The sequence below is a fragment of the Parus major genome, chromosome 1 (assembly GCF_001522545.3).
Source record: "Parus major isolate Abel chromosome 1, Parus_major1.1, whole genome shotgun sequence".
Taxonomy (NCBI): domain Eukaryota; kingdom Metazoa; phylum Chordata; class Aves; order Passeriformes; family Paridae; genus Parus; species Parus major.
The window spans coordinates 65,651,677-65,673,010 of NC_031768.1; the positions used below are offsets into that span (position 1 = coordinate 65,651,677).

Here is a 21,334-nt window from a genome sequence, read left to right on the forward strand (position 1 = left end):
GAATTGGCATCTGTCTTGTCACTAGTAGCCTACTCTAAAAAAACTTTGGAAGTATCAAAGGTTTGAACCTCGACTCTCTGGAGTAGGTGTAAATAAATAGGCAGATTTGAATGTGCATTTAGCCCTTCAGCATTTCTTTGTTCCTATCACACAGTCTTCTGGAAAACTGGTGTTGTTTTCTGTCTGCATGTATGCCTGACTGACTGATGTTTTTACTAAAATCCATGATCAGTCCCAAAGTGTGTGCAGAGGCATGAGCACACTGTGGAGCCTTTCAGTCAGATACTATGAGCTAATCATACCAACCACAGACAGAGAATTTCTTGAAACAAATTTCTGACATGCCTATAAATAGCATGTCAGTTTGAAATTCATGAGATTTCTCTTTTTCCTGCTTATGAATGGATTACAATGTGTGCAGGCAGGTTTTCAACCAGCAGCAGTATTTTAAATTATATCTATTGGGGAATTTCAAGACCTGTTTCAAAATAACCTACAGTTTTCTTCATGGCAAAAACCTAATCTTGTAAACTGCTTGCAGAAATTCTTAAAGTAAAAAAGGAAAACAAATTTATTGAAGAAAAACACTATCTATAAATCATTATTAAAATGGGTTAATTTCAGACAGTAGTGCAATTTTTCTGGGAACTTTTTGCACGTCTTCATGGTGAAGATAAAAAGGAAATCTATGAATAGAAATCCTACTATCACAAATTCAGGAAAACTTTCTTACAGAGGACTGTAAGGAAATTAACTGGATTTAAGTGCACTGTGCAGCATCACCTGTTCCTAGACAGAGAAAAAGGTACACTTAGACACTTATGGCACACGGAAAGGAAGGAGCGGCATATGGCACAGCAAAGAAGTACATTATGAACTTAGCCATGGAAAATCAATTCAGAGTTCTTGACCCAGTACAAACCAAATAATCCATAAGATTCCTCATCCTTACTGAACAGAGTGATCACGTCCAGTGAGACACCTATTGCAAATGACACTGGCCTGACCTCTCGGCAGAGAGTTTTAGCAATCACCTTGATTTCTAACAGGGATGCCCTGATGTCTAATAAGGCTGAGTTCCTACTGCTCCCACAGTGCTGCTTTATCAATTTCTTTCCTGCTCCTTATGCTGCAATACCACAGTATTGTATCAACACAGTATTTTACACGTTACATGTTACAAATGAATCAGGTGCGATTATTTTGAGTTACAATTCAGTTTTCCGTTCCATTATTAAACAATGATGGCATACCTCAAATAATAGTGCAGTGAAAATATTGAAGATGAGTCAGAAATACACCCTAACCCAAGATAAGGTTTATTTTTTCTAAACAGATGTTTATATTTGGGAACACTGTGTAAAAATAACAATTTTTAAACAACTTCTGTTAATCTGGCTGAAACCAGCCAACACATTGAAAAGTTATTAAGGGACTAAAAGGCTGATCCTCCTCACTCAGTAGAATCACTTAAGTTTCATGTTCTCAGAAAAATCAGATTAAAGTACATAAAGTGTCCAACTCATTAGACAGGGATAGAATGGCTCATATGTGTAATTAATTATTGGCAGGTTTACTTTCAAAAAGGTGCCAGATGCTATGCATTTCCTAGTTGCTATCTGGATCTCTGATCTATAATGTTTCCTGCCATGTTGATGTTCATCTATGCAGTCATATAATTGCAAGAACTCTCTGAAATCTGAGACCAAACTATAGCTGGCATGAGCATTACATGAGGTTTCCCTGAAAAGACAAATTAATTACGCAGAGAAAATGTCTCATACAAAAATGAGCTTCAAGGTAATGATTAAAGAACTTCTTATATAAAAAAAATGGAAATAAATTTTTATATACACACACATGATTACACATATAGAAATCAGAAGACTTATTTCATAAAGTGACAAAAGCACCGACCATCTTTGTTACCTCAAGGGAAAATGATATATTCTTGACTGCATCTACAGTTAAGATGCACTCAGCTGCAGAACAAGGAAAAACTGGTTTTTACTGATTTCTGCAGGTGGCTAGCTGACATTGAAGTACACCTGTCTATCACCAGGTGAACAAATGCAATCCTGACAATGTTAAAGTAAATTAAGGTTGATGCAGACTATCATTCCTTCCACGATGTGGCACAGAGAAAATGGTGATTCACATGCTCAGAAGTCACCAAGAAGCTCCAAAAGCATCCAGCAAATACATTATATTTTTCCTCTTGAGAAGCTGGATTGAAGACTATTTAGAAAGAAATTTTAAAATAGTCATAATGACTGTGACTAGCATCAATCACAATAAATGAGGGTAAGCCCTACTAAAATTTTCCAATCATATTTACCCTCATTAGGCATTTTGTTGATGGAAAGGCTAAGGCATCCTGTAGTATTTAACTTCTTTTTGATACACTGAATATATCAAGCTCCTTATATTGTACTTCATACATCTGCAGTGTATGTATCATTCTTTAAGTGCTGACTACAGAACAAGATAGTGGGAGTTTAACCAAATTTGTGCACAGAAATGAAACCACCTCCTCATCTATTCTTACAAGGCACTGGACATTGCCTCAGCAATGAGCTAAGGGAGCCAAGCATCCCAATTATTTTGGCAATTCCTCCATTCTCTGTTTTGTTTTGTCTCTCATCTCCTAGAATCCTTAGGATGGATCTAAGTCTCTGTTTTTCGCTCCTAGAAGTTGGACTCAGCATTTGGCTGTGTTGAAATATGGCCTTTTCTTGAGTTTTGGTTAGTCCAGAAAATGATTCAACATATCTCTGCAATGCAATGCCTTTGTTTCTCATATCTTCACCTAAGCACTTAGTTTTGCCAGGAACAATTCAACACTATAAAAAAGACTGTCACTAAAAATAGTAAAATGGGATGAAAAACTGGATTATAGAAATTTTAGCACCATGAATAGCTTAAGGCTTTATTTACATGCTGTTAATTTAATACAAATTTCAAAATCATAAAATTATTTATTTATTCCTTTTCCCTCTTACTTGATAATACTAATTTATTTATTTAGTCAAAATATTGACTACATGCTGTGCTACAGACTGGTAGGGCAATTACCATATTTTTAGTTAGTTGGAAGAAAGCGTGCCTGGACACACAAACTAAAATGTTTTAGATGTGCCAGAATGAGATAAAACAATGAGAGAATAATATGTACAGGGGAAAAAAGTTCTGCAAGAACATGAATTTTCCTACTTTACAGCATCTGTGCTCCTGAACACAGTAATACAAAGGTTCTGAAAAGTTTCTAAGAGAATCACAAAGGTCATGTTAAGCCCCAAAAAAGTAAATTTTCCCCAGAAAGTATAAGGGATCTCTGGATTAACATAGTATCTAAAGGAAAATAGTTGTCCTGCTTTTCCTAACATAAAATTCAGTATTCTTCAAGAAAATCAGAAATGAATTCTGCCAGAATTGGTGGATGCCACAGTAATGTCACACTTGAGGTCTTGGGGAGCTTTTAGAGTAGTGTCATTTAGCACCCAAGTTCTATCTGTGGTTTCCAAAGGAATGTTTTGGGCAATTTTTCAATTGTTTCAAGAAGCCTTCTGTCAAACATGATACAAAGCTAGTCCATCACCACCTCTACTGGATATTTTCATAGGGCCATGTGGTGAGTTAATGAGGAGGAACAGATCCTGCTCCTATCAGCGCAAAAACATTCTCTCCATCATCTGACTTTAATTGTGCCTGTATCAGACACATATCAAATGTACAAAAAGGAATTCATCAAAGATCCCTTGGAGAAGGGCTACCTGGCTGACCTTCTACCCAGCTCATGATACAGCAAAGTAAAAGCATCAGTGAAGTTTCTTTGGTACCTCACTCAAGAGAAAGGAAAGCATTCTATGTGACTGTGTTTCAATCATGGACATACTCTTACAGTTCCAGACACTCCAAGAATAGCTGTAGTGCAAATACTTCTACCCATCTGTGCTTGACAAAAAGAGGATATAGCTTTTCTTTCAGCTACAGATCGGATTACACATGCCTGTAACATTTTCACCTAAAAGCTAGAATGTTGTCATGCACTTTACATGGAGGGAATTTGCAGACCATATGGAAACTAGTTAGCGAAAACATATCTGTGCAAGTGTTAAATGGAACTCCACCATGAGCTCTGCTAAGCTCAAATATGTGACCTACACATATTGCGTGTTTGTTTCCAATTAGATTCTGTACGGGCAATTTTAACCTTTGCAACTTCTGTTCTCTGAGGCATTGGAAGAGCCTCAGTTGACAATCCACAGCAGTGTTGGGCTGGTTCTGGTATACTCTGTTTGAAGCTATTTGCATTCAAATGCAAAAAGGTTCCTTTTAACCCATCACTGACAATATTTTCTACTTATAAAATTCTGATTCTCAGTTCTGAGAAGGTGATGAAACATTTGAAATTCTGTTGAGTATAAGATACCTTTGAAGAAAGAATTTGTTTTAGAAAAAGGAACAAGTAACTATTTCAGTAATTAGTAGTTTAGTAATTTTAGTAATTTAGTAAAGAGATAAGGAATTTTACCATTAAGTATATTCTGCAATGTCAGATTACTACCTGATAGGGTTCCTCTGTCACCAGTCACATTTGGGAATTTACCAGAACAAGAAAAATTAACAATTTCTAGTATTAGTGGCCTAAGTTTTTGGTCTTGACTGACAAGATCATTGCAGCCTGTTCATTTCAACTCCAATCAGAAGTTAAGAAGGCACTAAGACAGTAAGTATAATTTACTCAAACAATAGGTCAGCCAGTCTTCCATGGGACAGAATGATGATAAATCATGATGTAAAAGGATATGACTTCAAGATTTTTCAACAAAAGTTTGAGGCAGCTGAACAAAAAGGTGAAATCATAACTAAGTTGTATATATATTTCCAAAAATATATTGACAACACCTATCATAAACATCAGATATTCTGAAAAAATCTGCATGATTAACCTGTTTTAGAAGTTTTAAAATGAATTTTGCTTTCTGCTTCCTTTTATTTTGTGCTCCTCAGCATGCAGTCAGCAACAAGACTGTACATTCTTACCAAATCTGAAAATGATTTAGCACTTCTTACACACATATGCACAAGAGCTCTAGGAAGACCCTCAGGAAAAAGCACTCAGCATCAAGGGTGTCTGACAGTATTCTGATTTTAGCAAAATGTGATAGGGGAAAAACTTCAAACCATAAGGAGTTTTTGAAAAACAGCAAAGAAGGAAAGGTATTATTATGTCAAGCTTGAAAGTTGCTTCATAGAATGCAACAGATATTTTTATGGTGACAACTTTGAAAGACAAGTGCTTTAAGACTTAATTAAATAAAGTTTATTTGCTCCTTTTGATTCTTATTACTAAAACCTTTCCATATAAAGTAACAAATTAAACCATTGCATATAAAAGTGTCAAGTTAATTACCACTTCCAGTAAAAAAGAAATCAAATTTCAATTATCAAAGCCCCAAAGGAATTCTATACACTCTCATATCCTGAAAAAACATGACTAAATCCCTCTTTTTTGAGTGATTACCTGGAGAGCACTTTCAAATACTTCAAGATTACCACTGGCTTTCAGTAAGGAATAACAGGAAATTTCTCAAAGTAAATCAGGTACCAGAATAAGAGAGAATTTGAAATTCTCTTTCAAAGGCAACTTAACTAGGTAATAATTCAGTTTAGTTGAGAAAAAGAATCTCGTAGAGGCAATGAAAAAAGAAAAGATCAGAAGTACACAGTGACTATAAAAGCAACTCTGAATCCTCTGTTGAGAAGAAAAAAAGCCCAAGAATTTTAGAGGTGGCAAAGAAAAATTCAAGTCCTGCAGTGTAAAGATCTATGGTGTGTTTGGAATTTTTTACATCCCAGATTGCTATTTCAATATCTTGGGAACAAAGGACTGGTTTTTAGAAATCAGGAATGAGAGAGTGATTGAAGAGAAGGTTAGATATAACATTAAAGAAAAATGATGGAAAGGACATTACTTGTTTTGGAACTCAGTGTTTGGTTTGAGAACATTTTCTGATTCTGAATTGTATGGCTAAGCTATAGATGGGGCAAAATATGGAATGACACTACAAGCCATTATCAGAAACATGCTACAAAGCAGAAACAATCCAACAAAACATGTTTCTCTCTGGATAAGCAGTGAGATTAAATACTGCTGTATAGTTGTGAGATTCCTGTGACCTCTAGTGTTTCAGTCTTTGTCATATCCTGGAACAGTTATAGACTTGTTCATGCTGTGGATCTGACAAAAAGACAAAATCAGAATGACTCAATGAATGATTGAATGAATGATTCAATGAAGAATTTTTTTAATCAGTGAAAGAACTCAGGTAAAACCAAGACAATTTTAGTCATATTTTATAAAACTTATAGTGCAATTAATCAATTGCCAAATGGAAAAGAATAATACTGCTACAAATTTTGCAACCAACTTCACTGAAATAAGAGAGTTAAGAAAGTAATCCATAAATTATCTTACAGTTATCTCAATGTGAGTCTCAGACCATTAATTTAGGTGTCATTAAGTGAGAAGTGCAACTTATTCACAAACTATTAAATTAACAGTAAAAATTACCTGAAGCTTCTGAGTATTACTAAGCTACTACACCATCCCTTGGTATTATTAAACAATAAGAAGGTGAAAGAAGAAAAGGGTCTAGAAAATTTCAGTTACAAGATGTAAATATTTCTAGTAACAAGAGCCAACACTGTGAGATGTAATCATGGAAATACCATAGAAAAACTGTACACCAATATTTAGATAAAACACATAGAAGATAAAACACAATAGAAGGGGGTTTGGAATTTGAACACAAAACTGTGTTTTTTCTGTGTAGTTCTTTACATACTATAAGCCTTGTCAGGAGACCTTTTTCTCTCAATGAACAGCAATTGATATCTGTGTGTCAGAAAAATCCTGCAAGGAAAAAGTTTACTTGGCTGAATATACTCCTCTGAATACATGACCTGGGAGCAGTGCATGCTCATGAAAATCCTCCCTTCTCTATTTTAGCTGCATTAGTACTGATTCATTACTTTCTTCATGAGCTTGCCATATTTGCATGTTCTGTGTAACTTCTACATTACTTCCTGCCTCCTTTATGAGGCAAATTTTCTAACTATGAAGTAGTGCAGACAGCACATAAACCCCATAAAAATCCTTGAAAGTGGTCAAGGATACTTTTTAAAAAAAATTTATCAGTGTTTATTCCTCCTCTAAGGGACAGCTCTTTATGTGCCTTTGTGAATCCAACTGACCTGCCTGAGATAAAAACAGCCCTACCAAATACAGATATGGGCATCAATAATGTTGGAGCATGGTCTTCTTCTTACTTTTTTCTGTGGGAGTAGTTTACACTTTTTAATTGTATTTTCACTGGCTTCTCAAAGTCAGGCTGAAGCACTGAATTATTCTGAGGAGAGAAAGGCAAACTATAGGGAGTATTTCGTGAGGGGATGTATCATTACACAGCATCTCAGGGGAACAAAAGGGTACAAAAGCTATCACTTTTAACTTCTTTAAATGAAATTAAATGCAAAGAAGTGAAATCACAATGCATTAACAACTGAGTAATTAATTTATCAAAAATAGTTATATAAGGTCTAGTGAAAATAAAAAAATTGTTCATATTAAATTAATAATATCTATAATAACACAATCTCATAACAGAACAGTACCTTCAATCAACAGCTCTTGTCCATGGCTACCCAATAATGTTCGAGATAGGAAAGGGGCAAAATCAACAAAAATTTCTCGCAGGAGGGGGGCCACCTTTTCTAAAGCTCTTTCAAGCTTTGCAGTGATACTGTGGAAAAAACAGAGACCATGATTGTAAGTACACTTCACAATAGAAGTAAAATTATGTCAAATCACACCTGTTTTTAAAAGTTTCTTTAAGCTTCTTTAGGAAAGAGGATGATCATATTTTGATTAAACTTTACAGTTTTTAAATGGCTTTAAGTAAATGGAAATGTCATGTCAGAGTCAGCAGTGTGTCAGCCTCATAGATTCCACAGTATTTGCAGAGTACTCCAGAACAAGTAAAATTTTTTTATCATTTTCAAATACAGGTCTGGTTTTGTCCTCTCCAGTTTAACGCAGGTCTTTGTTTGCTCAGGAGAGGTTGCATGTCTCCTTCCACTTCCTAGTGCTCCATTACCAAACTGCTTACTTTCCAATATGTACTGGCATTATTGAATAAAGAAAATAAACCAGCCAGATGAAAAATTACTTTAATGAAGTATTAGTGGCTGGCATAGTATGAACAAGCTAGACCCTTCAGTTGAAAAGTTCAGACTTTTTGCTGAAGTGTTATTTTAGTATACACATCCTTGGTACCCAAAAAGTACATACATGGTAGCACATGTATAGCTACAGTAATGCACATGAAATGAGTTATTTTTTTACAGTAATTTGGGAAGAGAAATTGTAACTAATATTAAAAGACAGAACTTGTCTACCTCATGTTTTCAGCTGAATCCTCTGGCATTGGAGCAACAGTTTGGACAGCTGGCAGATTTTTGCTGGTAGCACCATTCACAAAGCTGGATGACGAAGAGGAAGAAGAAGATCCTGAGTCTACTGCACCTGTCCCCCAAAAAACACAAACCTTAATTCAGTCTTAAGAAAGAAAACTTTTAAAATAGTCCTTGTATTATTAATCTACTCCTAAGTAGGGAAATGTTATTTTTTCTAACATAGTGAAAACTTTTCTATATGGTTATCAAAAAATTAATACCTTAACTTTGCTGGTATAAAAATAATAAACTTGAAATCTATTGAAAATCAGGCAAAATAAATCCTTATCACATTTCCACTATTCCCAAATTATATTCCAAAATTGAAAATAATTTTACATCATACTGTAAAGCAAGATCTTTCCAAAATAAAGGTGTACTTAAGATGAGCTTGAGAATAAAATTTTAAATATTTCTTAAAATATAATTATATATGCACACTTGGCTGCCCAGTTGCAACTACAGGCAGAAACTAAAATAGAAATTAAAAAAAATACAGGGAAGATAGAAAATATAGATCACTTCAGGAAGTAATGGGGGAAATTGGTGTCTGAGGAGTATGAAGATTCTAATTACAATTTTTCTGTTTCCTTCCTTGAGTCAAGGAGAATTGTAAGATCTTAAAAGTAAGGAGGGCAGTGGGGGCATCATTTCAATGGGTTGGGAACAGCTGCCCAGAAAAAAAAAGATGCACACAGAGCATACATTTATACTTTCAAGTGATCTGGGTCAGAGCTAAGGGCTAAACTTAGACTCTGGATGCCAATCTATCATGTTTGCTGAAATGGTGCTGTGAGTTCAGCCTCTCTGAAGCAAACCAGCAAAGGCTCAGAGAGGCCATGAACAGTGAGAGTGCTGTGATAAATGCTGTCCCTGTTCTGCACAGTCCTTCTGCAACGTATCACTGCAGGAGAGGTAGCTACAAACAGTCTTGTCCTTGGAGTCCAAAGCCTGAGGGACTGCAATGCCACCAGAGATGAGGCTGACAGGCAGCAAGATTTATCCAAGTTAGCAATGAAGAGTGAGGAAGACCAGTTTAGAGATCAATGACATTATTTGGCCATTTTCAAAACGGTATTTATTAACGCCCTGTTAATGGTCAGTTTTAGCAGTTGTTACATCATTGTCCTTTGCATTACACAGGTGTATATTATTTTTCAGTTTTTTATATTTTTTCAGTTCCTACAGAGATCTACAAGGCATTTATGGTTTCTTAACTGCTTAAGTAGCCAGCCAGCAGTGGAGCGTAAATGCTGGTAAATGTGAAAAATACTCAGGCAGCAGGAATGATTAATTGATTGATTGATTGAATTTGTTTTTAGATATTTTTTACTAATAAAATAAGGCAAAGATTGGATTTTTGACTAGATCATTTAAGAACATTTAAGTTCAACACACTATCAAAATGCAAGCAGGATTTAGTGGGCTTGCAGACACTAAAGTTTAGCTGGTGAGGTTCAGGATTTACATTAGGAACTGATTTAGGCAGTTTTTTAATAATGGGACTGAGAGATGGATTGTGGTTTACACTGTGTGTTCTGTCTTGGATTAAATACAAATTTGAAATGTACCCAAACACACTAAGAAACACAAAACTATAAGGTAGGCTATCTGTGCCAACCTAGAAATCACAGCAACTTAACTGAGAATAGGATATCTTAAGAAAGATTAAGCCTTCACGTATATATATGTCTCTGTGTGTGCATTTGTGTACTTACTAATTTTAAAATTCATATATATAGGGAATACATATTTTTATTGTTTATTCCCTTTCCCTTCAGAAATGAAATTTCCTTCATTAAGGTTGTTTAAAAATGCAGTTGCTAAATTCAACCAGCTAGGCTTCCAGAAGACTGAACAGACCTAGAACTATTAGATTACCATAAAAGTAAGAATCAGGATATGAATTACAGAAATCCAGTCTAAGAAACTATAAAGCCAGCTTCTTACATAAAAAGATGAAGGAAGAAAACCTATCTCCCCATAGATGCGTTCACAGCACTAAAGGACTTGAGTAACATACATCTCATTAAGTCATGACATGACATTGACTGTGACAGCAATGGCAGATGGAATGTAAACACCGACTATAACCCATGAATAAATGAAAAAAAACACCTTTCACCTAAGTCCAGCACAGAATATACCTTATAAATTGTGCTACCCATCACACAGATATGACTGTATTTCTAGAGTATCTGTGACATACTGTAAAAACAACTGTAAATAGGTTTGGGGGGACATCTAGTGTTTCTAAAAAATTGCATTCTGTTTTCTATTTCTCATAGTAAAAAAAAACCAAACAAGGTACTGTTCAATTAAATTCTATACACTATTTTTAAATAATTAATAACATAGATATTTCATAGATTAGAAGTATATAAGCCAGAAAGTTTTTAGATAGTCTGTATGTCTCAAAAACTGACTTACATGAGTCACTGTTTTGACTATCATAGGCATAGCTTAATTAAAAATGGCAAAATGAGCATTTTAATATAATATTTATTTAAATATTTTCAATGGGATACTACTTTTTTTAACTGTCATTAATATGTTTAGCATTTCTAAAACATTGATATAAAACTTAAATCTTCAAAAATTCATATCTTCATATAATGCTTTATTATAGAATTCTGGACATATATAGTTCTAATTAAGCCTCATACTTGCTGAAATTCCATTCAATCAGTACTTCTCATTTAATCAAGCTAATCCATAGATTAGGATCAAAAAAAAAAAATCATAAAAGAAAAATGAAACTGTAAGATCTGTCAAAAAAGGGAGCCTTTAATCCACAGTGCCATAGTACCATGGCTTTTGCAATACTGCCCTCTACTAAGAACAGTAGTGGGGAAATGACTGATTTTAAAATGCAATTACTTACAAACAAGTGCTACTACATTCCAGCCAAAATAGTTCAGATATTTAATCAGTAAGAGGACTGAAAAGCTTAATGATACTATTCAGTATCATCTGGAAAACAAGGTTTCCAGTGCATGATATTTTTTGCACAACATAAGAATACCTAAAAGGAAATCCATTCAAGATTAACAGAAGTGTCTACACAAATGGAACTGCTCAGAGAAGCAATAACATTATTCAGTCTATTCATTCCTCCCATCTGCCTCAGGAAAATTAGGTTTTAAGATCATATTTATTTATTTTTTTTATCCTTAGAAAAATCAAAGTTCTATTATCAGGTATTAAAGGTAATCTGCAAAAGGAAAGAGAAAAAAACCGAGTTCATATTACTCTATAAAGCAGAAGGATGCCAAAAGCATCCCCCTCTATTTGCTGCAACTCCAGAGAGATTTTCACATTCTCAACCCTTGACTGAAGTTGTGATATCCTTGAAGAGAGCTCTTCTCTCAAGTGTTTTTGTTTCTCTTAGAAAGAAAAAAGACTATAGCCAGATATTTCAAAGGAGTTTAATTTAAATATCAGTTTCTCTCAGTAAGGATTCATTTCTCAATGGAAACCAGTCTCCATTGTCAACAGGCTCCTTCATGATAGAGAATCCCACTACTACTATTAAAAATTATTTAAAAAGAAGGTCTAGTCTTCCTTCTACAGGTCATAAGAAAAGACATGAATTCAGTTAAATTAAGTAGTTTCTTACTAAAAAACCTCCGAAAATGAGCAAAATTTTTACTGACAAATAGTCATCCAAAACATTCAACCTCTACAATCTATAGTATGTTTATTGAGTGGCTACTTGTCTCTACTTTCTTTTATACATAAAGAGGGATTAATTGGTGTTTATCACATAAACATCCTGTACTGCAGAGCACTAGAAAAGTTAGCTCATTTCAATTCTAAACTACAGTTATAAACAATATTGAGGGTAATTATTAATTTATTTAAGGTTGTGCAAGTCCAATGTGCACTACCAAAGATTATAAATATAGACCAAGAGAAAACACTAATAAAAGGCCAAGGTTTAATCTTTCCAGGTTTCATTTTGGAACTACAAGAACAGTAACATGAAGATGATTAAAAAACAAAGCACCACTGAAGGTAACAAAACAAAAAACAAGGACAAAATGAGGGTCACAAGAATATTTAAGGACAATACCTGTTGTATTAATCATACTTTTTGGTGTAGCTCCTGTTGCAGCAAATATATTAGGTGTACTACCCGGTGGCAGTCCACTCCCAGCTGTGGCAGCTCCAACAGTGGTAACAGCCAGACTACCTGGAGGGGGCTTCTTCACTGGTACAACCACACTCCTGTGGAAAAAGAAACAACAGATTACTAAAATTGCACAGCCAAGCCAGGAAGATGTTTTGATTGTGATGGGTTCAGGCTGTTGTATGATGCCGCTGCTGAGAAATAACAAATATTGCAAATTTTCTTAATCTTCCTGAAATGGTGTCAAACTCTGTTAACAGGCCCTAAAACCATACTCCTATCCTTATTCTGCAGCTTCAAGTGACTCCAAAGAACCTAATTTGTCTTCCAGCACCCACAAAATGGAAAGACCACCATCTCAATATCTTGAGAACACTGCTGTCAACAGCTATATATTGCTATCAGTAGAACACTGCAATGTGTTCTAGATTTGCAAAGATAATGTTAGCTGACAGAAATTATGCCAGCAGACTAGAAGTCTATATCCATACAGTCATAAAGACTGTGAATTTGTTGATCCTCATGAAGTTACCTAAGATAACGATTTTTTGCCTTTCATCTGCATGTTTGAATACAGTAGGTTATTCCTCAGCGCCATGAATGTATCAGTCTTTCACAAAGATGACTAAGAAACAATTTTAGATTCAGCCTTCTTTCATCTTAATCAATAGCACATGATGTACATTAAACAGCAAAAAGGCAACACAATAAATACTTGCTTTAAAAGTATTGATATTGCTGAGGTTTAAAAAGCAGTCTTGAGAATTTGAAGCTTTTAAGAAGAGAACATGGCTTTCATACAAAAAATCCAACATAATATCAAATATAAGCAGACAACATTGCACTCAGACAAATACTTTTTAACCTAATTTGAAAGCACACTTTGAGGTTTTTTAAGTGTGAAGACCAAAAGACTTGCTCCTTGGAGACAATATTTTTTCAACACTGGGCAGCTCTCATAGTGGAAGCAATTACATTTACATTTTTCTTTTAAATATTTCCATTTATCTCTAAAACCCCCTTTTCCTTAAAAGTCTGTTTCAGTGGCAAACCTGAGAGAAAAACAAACCTGAAAGAAAGCATATTTATATAATATTGAGCAATATATTTTCATAATTGTGTATATTTTCTGTTTAAGCAGACACACTCTTTAAAATTAATCATTGTGATATAAAAAGAGCAAGTAAAGGCAATCATTTAGGGTGATGAGGCCACATTTTGCTCAAGGACTTACTTCAGTAACTGTTTTGTTACATTTTTGTGTAAATATGATGGTATATAATGAATCACAGGGTGTGGCACCATGTTTTACGGTGATGTCCTTTGTTCCTATATGTCACCCTGGATTTTAAAGACTGGTGGTGACAGTGTATAAAACAATCCATAAGCATTTTTTTCCTCACTCTCTTTAGAGGGCTGGCAGTTGAAGTCTGCATTTGGAACACCAGTTTGCCTCCACCCTGAAGCACCTACTGTTAGAGAGGTAAGCCTAGGCATGTCGATGGGTTTTTGTCTCAGCCCATTTACATTAGGAGCAGATGAGTTTGAACAATGCAATAGCTATTGATTTAGATAAGTGACCCTAAAATAATTGCTTTTGTCTGTAGTTAATAATCTTACAATCACTGCTCATATGAAGTGTTTACATAGCAGCAGCTACAGCTGAACAAAGCTGGGTCTACAGGGGTTAGATTAATCTGCTGCAAAACACTACGAAATTTCCTAGAGTTAGCCCCAATCTACGTACAAAGATCTCCATTTCAATTAATAACTCAATCAAATATTTGAATTTGGGTTACAATACTGAATAAGTACTCAAAAGCAAAGTCCTTGTAGTGTCATAAAAACACAAGAAGAAATTAGAACTTGTTTCTTAAGTGGGAGTGTTTCCCAGTTATATTAATTCCAAAAGGAAACCACTGTCATTACCCACTACCTTTGTAGAGAATTGCAATAGAAGGAGTGAATGAAGAATGAATGGGAGTATTTTTATGTTGGAGCACAAGAAGGAAACACACAGGAGGAAAAGACATTTTAGAACTGGCCTGTTCTAAAGGCACATGGATTATCAGGTCACCAAAACAACAGGCAAACGTGTAACTTCAAAAGGTGACCTTGCTGACAAAAACTGTAAAGAGTGATGACTCCAAGAGCTTGGGAAGGACAGAGAGGCTGTTGGCAGGTCCATAAAGATAAAAATGGCATATCCAAAACCTGGAAAGAGTGGCCAAAATATGAAGAACATGGGAGATGTGAGGAAGACTTGACAGCTGTCATCCCATGCTCTCCATGTCATTGGAACATATCCTGGACCTTATATCTGGAAACAAGTTAAAGGATGCCTGGCTGCTGAACAGCCTCCTTAGAACATTCCAGTGTTCCCAAATGTGTGAGACAGTGTGAGTGAAAGGCATGCATTTTATTTTAAGAAAAACAATTTTCTCCTCATATAAAGTCTGGTATTAGTATCTGCTGAATTGGCAATACAATCACTGTGGAGGTATTTCCTATTCTCCTGCTACTTTTCTAAAAGATGAAGCTAAATTTGAGCTCTTCCTCCTCATATTTAAACAGTTCAGTGGTTTTTCAGTGTCCAAGACCACATGTGTCAGCTTTATTTCCCAGATGTAATAGGATCAGTTTGATTTGGAAGTGACTCCTAATGGGTGTAGATTAGGACTGAAATACAGCTTTTATAGAAAGAAGGACAACCCTTCACAAATCCCACAGATATAATGCTCTACACATGGTTGGCATTGTTTTGTATGTCTAAATCACTGCATTAGGATATATCAGGTGTTATTAAATAACAAATTATCAAGAGATATCAAGAGAAACCTCTCTACCATTAGAATAGGGAAAATCAGTGAGATGACATCATTCCAGACTGAAAGAAAATGCAGCTTTCTGACATGTCATACACGGTGACCTTGTCAAAATGTCTCATTCCTACTGATAAAACAAAATACAGTGAGTGAATACACAATGACATCTAGATGAAGCAGACAGAAAAGCTGTATGAAAAATACAATAGAGTGGTCAAAAATGTGCAAAACAATAAGAGGTACAGCAGAACAAGAAAGGTGAAAGAGAATGACTGCCCTTCAAGTACAGAAAGTCTTTTTTTAACCAATCCAACTACTCCAACAGCACATACAGTGCAAACAGGCAAATAAAACAAATCGGACTTATGAAAGAGGTAATACTTCAGCATAATATGATTTGAAGAATGAATTTACTGTGATAGATGTTTTACATGTATCTGTCAGGCATTCAGGTTTTGCTTTCATGAAGGAACAGAAATCTACAGACTAGAAGAAAAGGTTATACACATTTCTGTATTTTCATTTTAGGCCTCATTTTGTAAAACGTGTTTGAAACTCCCTAAATATCTTAAACAGGCCCACATTTGCCTGAATCCCATCTTCATGGTCTCAAATGATTTCCAATGATTTAGTCAGCAAAAAATTAGTAGTAATTGTCTGTAGCAACTGATTTTATTTCTGTGTTCACTGGGTGGTTTACAATTCTAAATATACCTGTGGCTTCTAATCACTGTTCCTTTACCAGTTTTAAACCTGAGCCCAAAGTCATCATAATTCATATCATGCTTACGATGAGTGTTGTTGATTCAACCCACATACTACTTATGCATTGCTGGTTCATTAAATAACCTCAGCAAATAGATCCAGGATTCTTCTGGGGTTTAGAAATTTGCATGAAATAACTAGATAGAAAATAATACCATTAATGTATTGAAATGCAAAAAGAGAAAGTGGAAATTAAAAAACCCCACCACTTTCTCAAATTGACTTTATTTAAATATTTAGCGACACAGTGCTGGTGATGGATAAATCAGGTTATGCAGCTCTATATTTTCTCTTTGCAATTCACATTCTGTATCTCTTTTCCATTTTAAAATTTAAAGGCTTTCCAACTTAATCACTGTGGTCAATATAAAGGTCAGAGATAAGCCTTCAATACTGGATGTCTTGAGCTACCTATCTGAGCAGCAGCAATTAAATTAGAATCACTTTACTCTCTTGTGGGATATGTGAAACCTCTTAAGGCTGAATTAATATTCTTGCTCCTTCTCTCCTCCCCCACAGTAGCATAAAGCATGAGGATTTTTCAAGCATTCTTCAAAAAGCAGCACAGACTTCAGGCAAGTTTTTCACAGAATTGCTCTGTGTCAAACAGCAACTTCAGAGATTTCAGGAGAACTCACACTAGAAAGTGGGGGGCAATTTGTCTGCTATATTACATGCTACCTTGTTCATGCTAGATTATTATTAATCTAGCTGACAGCTAGATTAACTTAATCTCTGAAAAGAAAGCTTAATATTTATTCTCTGAAAGTTATTTATATTGGCCATATTTCTGTACATATCTAGTCCTCTATGAAACATTTATACTGTTGTTTACCACCTGCTCTTTCTGATTTCACCCCCAGCCTCTGACCTAAGCCTGCAATGTTACTATGTGCACTAACAACACATTCTGAATCCTGCTATAAACAACCTTTTATTAGGCTGACTGCATTAAGATAAGATTAAGATAAGACACACGTGATACCAAGGAGGAAAGGTTTAACTCAGAGTAAACAGCCATGGAGAAAAAGGAGATTAAAAAATTGTGAGGTATACACATGAGTTGTAGAAAAGATGTGGAGGGCTCACAGAAAGATATAATTGTTGGGACTTATGCAAATGAAATATTAGCACTGAATATCCATGTATGATAGATTCTTTCAATCATTTTGATACCATACATTCATCAAAACCTCAAAATATTAAAGTACATGAAATAATCCTAATCTACTAAACAAAAATTGCTTGTTTCTAGCTAGGTGTGGTTTTAGGACAAGGGCTTGCAGATCATTGATCCTCACTCTTGGATCAAGCAGAGGAGTAAGTACTTATTCACAAAGAAACTTCCTCCTTTGCATCCAGGATAAATTACCTGAAGCATCTAAAATGTTCTAAAATACTGAAAAGAAACAAGGAAAACTTTAAAAGATAAAAAAGCTAATTATCAAGAAAGATTAATGGTCTTGGCTAAACAGAGAAATGGGAAATGCTGGAAGTTTAATAACTTTGAAGAAAGTGAATAGAATCTAAGTGAACATGTGATGTATTAAATGTCAGGAACATCATAAAATATAGAAAAAAACCCCAAAGAAACAATCAATATGAGGTATAAATAAGTATGGGTGAGGAACCTAATCCTATATGTATGTTAAAAAAAAAAAAAAAAAGCTAAAAACCTGCAAACAGTCCTGTGAAAGAAGGCAGATAGGGATAAAGAGCAAGACAAAAATGCAGTATAATTCTCATCTATATAGCCAGTGAATTATATTAGAGAGTAGGGAGATGCTGGTTTCTCCTGAGCAACTTCAGGCCACGTACACCTACAGTCCCATGAATATGAAAAGACTCACATTACATAGGTGATAAGAGGAGTTTTGAAAGAGCTACCTGTGTATAGATTGCTAAATGACAGACATGGGGAATATAATTACAGCTTGATGAAAATAAATGAATTTATTTATAAACAAATAAAATTCTATTTTGGTTGAACTTGAACCTATTCATAAATTTAGGATAATTGTTTTTCTAAACAAACTGCTGAGGTGACAATGAGCTTTCCCTTTGTCTTTTATTATATTTACTAAATGAGTGACTCTGGGAATACAGACAATGCAACTTCAGCCCTCTTCTCTAACAGGATCTGAAACCATACCTCATTCTCTGGAGTGTATTTTTACTGCTATCTTAGAAAAATATATTCTTGAGAAGCTGTCAAGTATTTTCTTTGGACCAGTCTCCACTGCACAAAGATAATGAAAATTACCTTGAGTGAACTGGAACCAGATGAGTCCTTTAATTCCCACACTACTGATTAGGTTTTTCATTCATACATTCACACGCTACGTTGACACCTAAAGTAATGGGGAATGCAGTGCCTAAGAACAGACAATGCCTGTACCTGTCCCTTCTTGATTCATGGGAAAGGTGCTCTATTTTTCTTCAATTATTTGTAATTCACTTTAAAAAGTAACCATTTTTATTGGGAGAAGACTAAAATGTATTTATACATGACTAATTTTTAATAAGATTTCAGGAAAATCAAATCTATTTTTCAGCAAGCCATAATTTGGAGAATCTAATGACTCTAACATGAATATGGCGTCCTATTTAAATGAATTAGCAGACTACTGCATGCCAATGACCTCCCAAAGGCAGGAAATCATACAACAGATAGACATTGAACCTCTCTATTTGAACCTTCAGTGCATCTTCTCTCACAATTTTTTGTCTTTTCCCATTCTATCATTTACTATAAAAAAAAATAAAAAAAAAGGAAAAAGGAACATCCCACTGCTGTATTCTAGCAAAACACATAGATTCTCTTAAGTTATCCATCTAAATATAGCATACCTACATAAAATTAAACATATTTTTGAAGACCACCTGTCTCTGTATTAATGGAAAGGACATGTATGGGACCTGACTGGATCTCACAAGTTGTCCACCTCTTCTAGCACCTTTAAAACTGGTTGCAAGGTCCTTCTGTCAGGGGGAAAAAAACCCAAAAAACCTGCAAAAATCAAAACTAAAATACTTCAAAGATGTGTTCTCCAAAATATTCTCAAATACATTCTAAAGACTTCACCAAGAAGTAAACTAAGCAAGCCTATACTCTTCCCATTTAAGAAATGATAATGGATTAAAATAGACAGATATCTTTAATAGCAGTAAAAATAACTGATCTTTTAATTTCTAGGAACTCAAGATTTTATGCTTATGCCAGCATTCTTGCCATTGAAATAATTCTAAGATGAGAAAATATACACGTAAATTACCTCAGTTTGAAAAAATGAGACACAAAGCCACAAGCACTCTCAATAATAGCGCGTAGCTAAGAAATCTCTACTAGAAAAAAATAGAGATGAACAAGTGTAAGCTTCAAATGCAAAACTGAGTATAATCACAAACAAATTCAAAAACCATAATGGTCGAGGTTGCATCTAGTGGGACCAATGCAAATTGACCAACAAAAAAGAAACAAGAAATCCCCAAACCCTAAAAATCAGTAAAAGCGACTGAATTTTGTCAGACAAAAGATGAGAAGGCAAAAAGGTATTATTGGTAAGTTATGCTCCATTAGTCGCAAATCTAGGTGAAGTAACCCTTTGTGTTTGCTTCTAAAAATGTCAACCTGGATACCATTTTCAAAAAATTCGGTCTGACGTTAAAAGACATGTCATAACTTTGAGGATCCAGGCTCCTGTGTCCCAGAAATCTGTTTATATAGCTCATAATGTAATTACAGCTACCTTAAGACAGATGAGGCAGAAGGCAGCAATATATTGAAAACTAATTGAAAAATGCAGTTGTCCAGAAGCACTTGTGGGGAAGAGGTCTCTGAAAAGCTGCTCAAAGCTTCAGAGTTTGAAGTGAAATTTTTGATGTTGTCACTCTCAATCTATTGAAGAGCTGACAGACAATCAAACCCGTCTGGCTGCCTGGCAGCTCATTTTGCTGGCAGGTGGCAAACAATTAGACACACCAATTTGTGCCTCCTGATGACATTAAAGCATGAAACTAAGTTGTATGCAGGGCCTAGTGATTTGTGTGAAAGCATTTCAAAAATAATACTCTTTGCCGTGGCAACTCATTTCAGACTGCCACCTCCCATTACGGCTTTGAGTGGTGAAGACGACAGACTTGAGTTACGTGCGGCGCAAGGCCGCTTCTGTTCAATCCGTCATCAGCGCCCCCCGAGACCTCAATCCCCTCCTTTCATCAATATCACCTCATCATTTACATTTGATAGCACTTGAACTGCTGCATACATTAGCTACACACAGCTCCCATTTGATAAAACATGCTGGGCACTTTTTCTGCTTTTATGTTTCATTTACAACTGCGCAAATTCCACGGGAGAATAGGCAGTAGCCTGTTACAAAATAACTCTTACAGACACATTAGCAATGTGTAATTAGAAGAACATGGGGAGCAAAACATGTCGTAGTAAATGCTAAAATACAGTTCTTAATTTCAATTCTCTTTACAGGAGTTTGCTGTACATGGTGTTTACCTTCATCCGTGATCAAAATTAAAGAAAATTACTTCAACTGTGTTCTTTTGCTAGGCACTCAGACATCCAAATGCAAAAAAACCTGAAAAAACCCAAAAAACTAGCCTCATAAGGACTAAGGGATATCTTCAGATTAATGTGAAAAATACATTTCTCTAACCTAGATTTGCTTATAAATATGGAATCACTGTGCTTATTTTATAAAACCTGAAAGAAATAGAACCTGACAAAACAATACACTCCGTTGCTCATGGTTCTCCTCAGGGACAATAAAGATGACCAACAGCCACATTGCTCAGTGAAGTACCAAAAGCTGCATAAACTACAGCAACACAAGAGCCTACAGAAATATGCTTTACAGGCATAGTTTTAGCTTTAAAAAAAAAAAACAAAACCAACCAGTTTATCTTATTTAACTGTTATTTTATATTAGTAAACAATTTCATTTACATGAGCAAGTATGGAAAGACAACCCTGCTGTATTTTTTTTTTTTTTTTCACTTTTCCAAATTATTGGGATACTACAGGAAATAAAATGTTCAGAAATCATCACTAGGTAAAATTCATGCTGCTTTCTCA

General features: G+C 35.0%; 1 protein-coding gene across 9 annotated transcripts in view; it reads right to left on the minus strand.

The window, feature by feature from the left end:
* The window catches only part of NBEA (neurobeachin), a 457,700-nt gene that overhangs the window by 258,488 nt on the left and 177,878 nt on the right, over positions 1–21,334 (minus strand). For 8 of the 9 annotated variants that reach the window (XM_033515238.1, XM_019006696.2, XM_019006695.2 and 5 more), the window contains 3 exons: positions 12,596–12,750; positions 8,464–8,590; positions 7,681–7,808 (listed from right to left, as the gene is read on the minus strand). In XM_033515238.1, coding sequence (XP_033371129.1) covers positions 7,681–7,808; positions 8,464–8,590; positions 12,596–12,750 — 410 coding nt within the window. The remainder of the gene's footprint in view (positions 1–7,680; positions 7,809–8,463; positions 8,591–12,595; positions 12,751–21,334) is intronic. The other variant, XM_015628205.3, reaches the window with a different exon arrangement.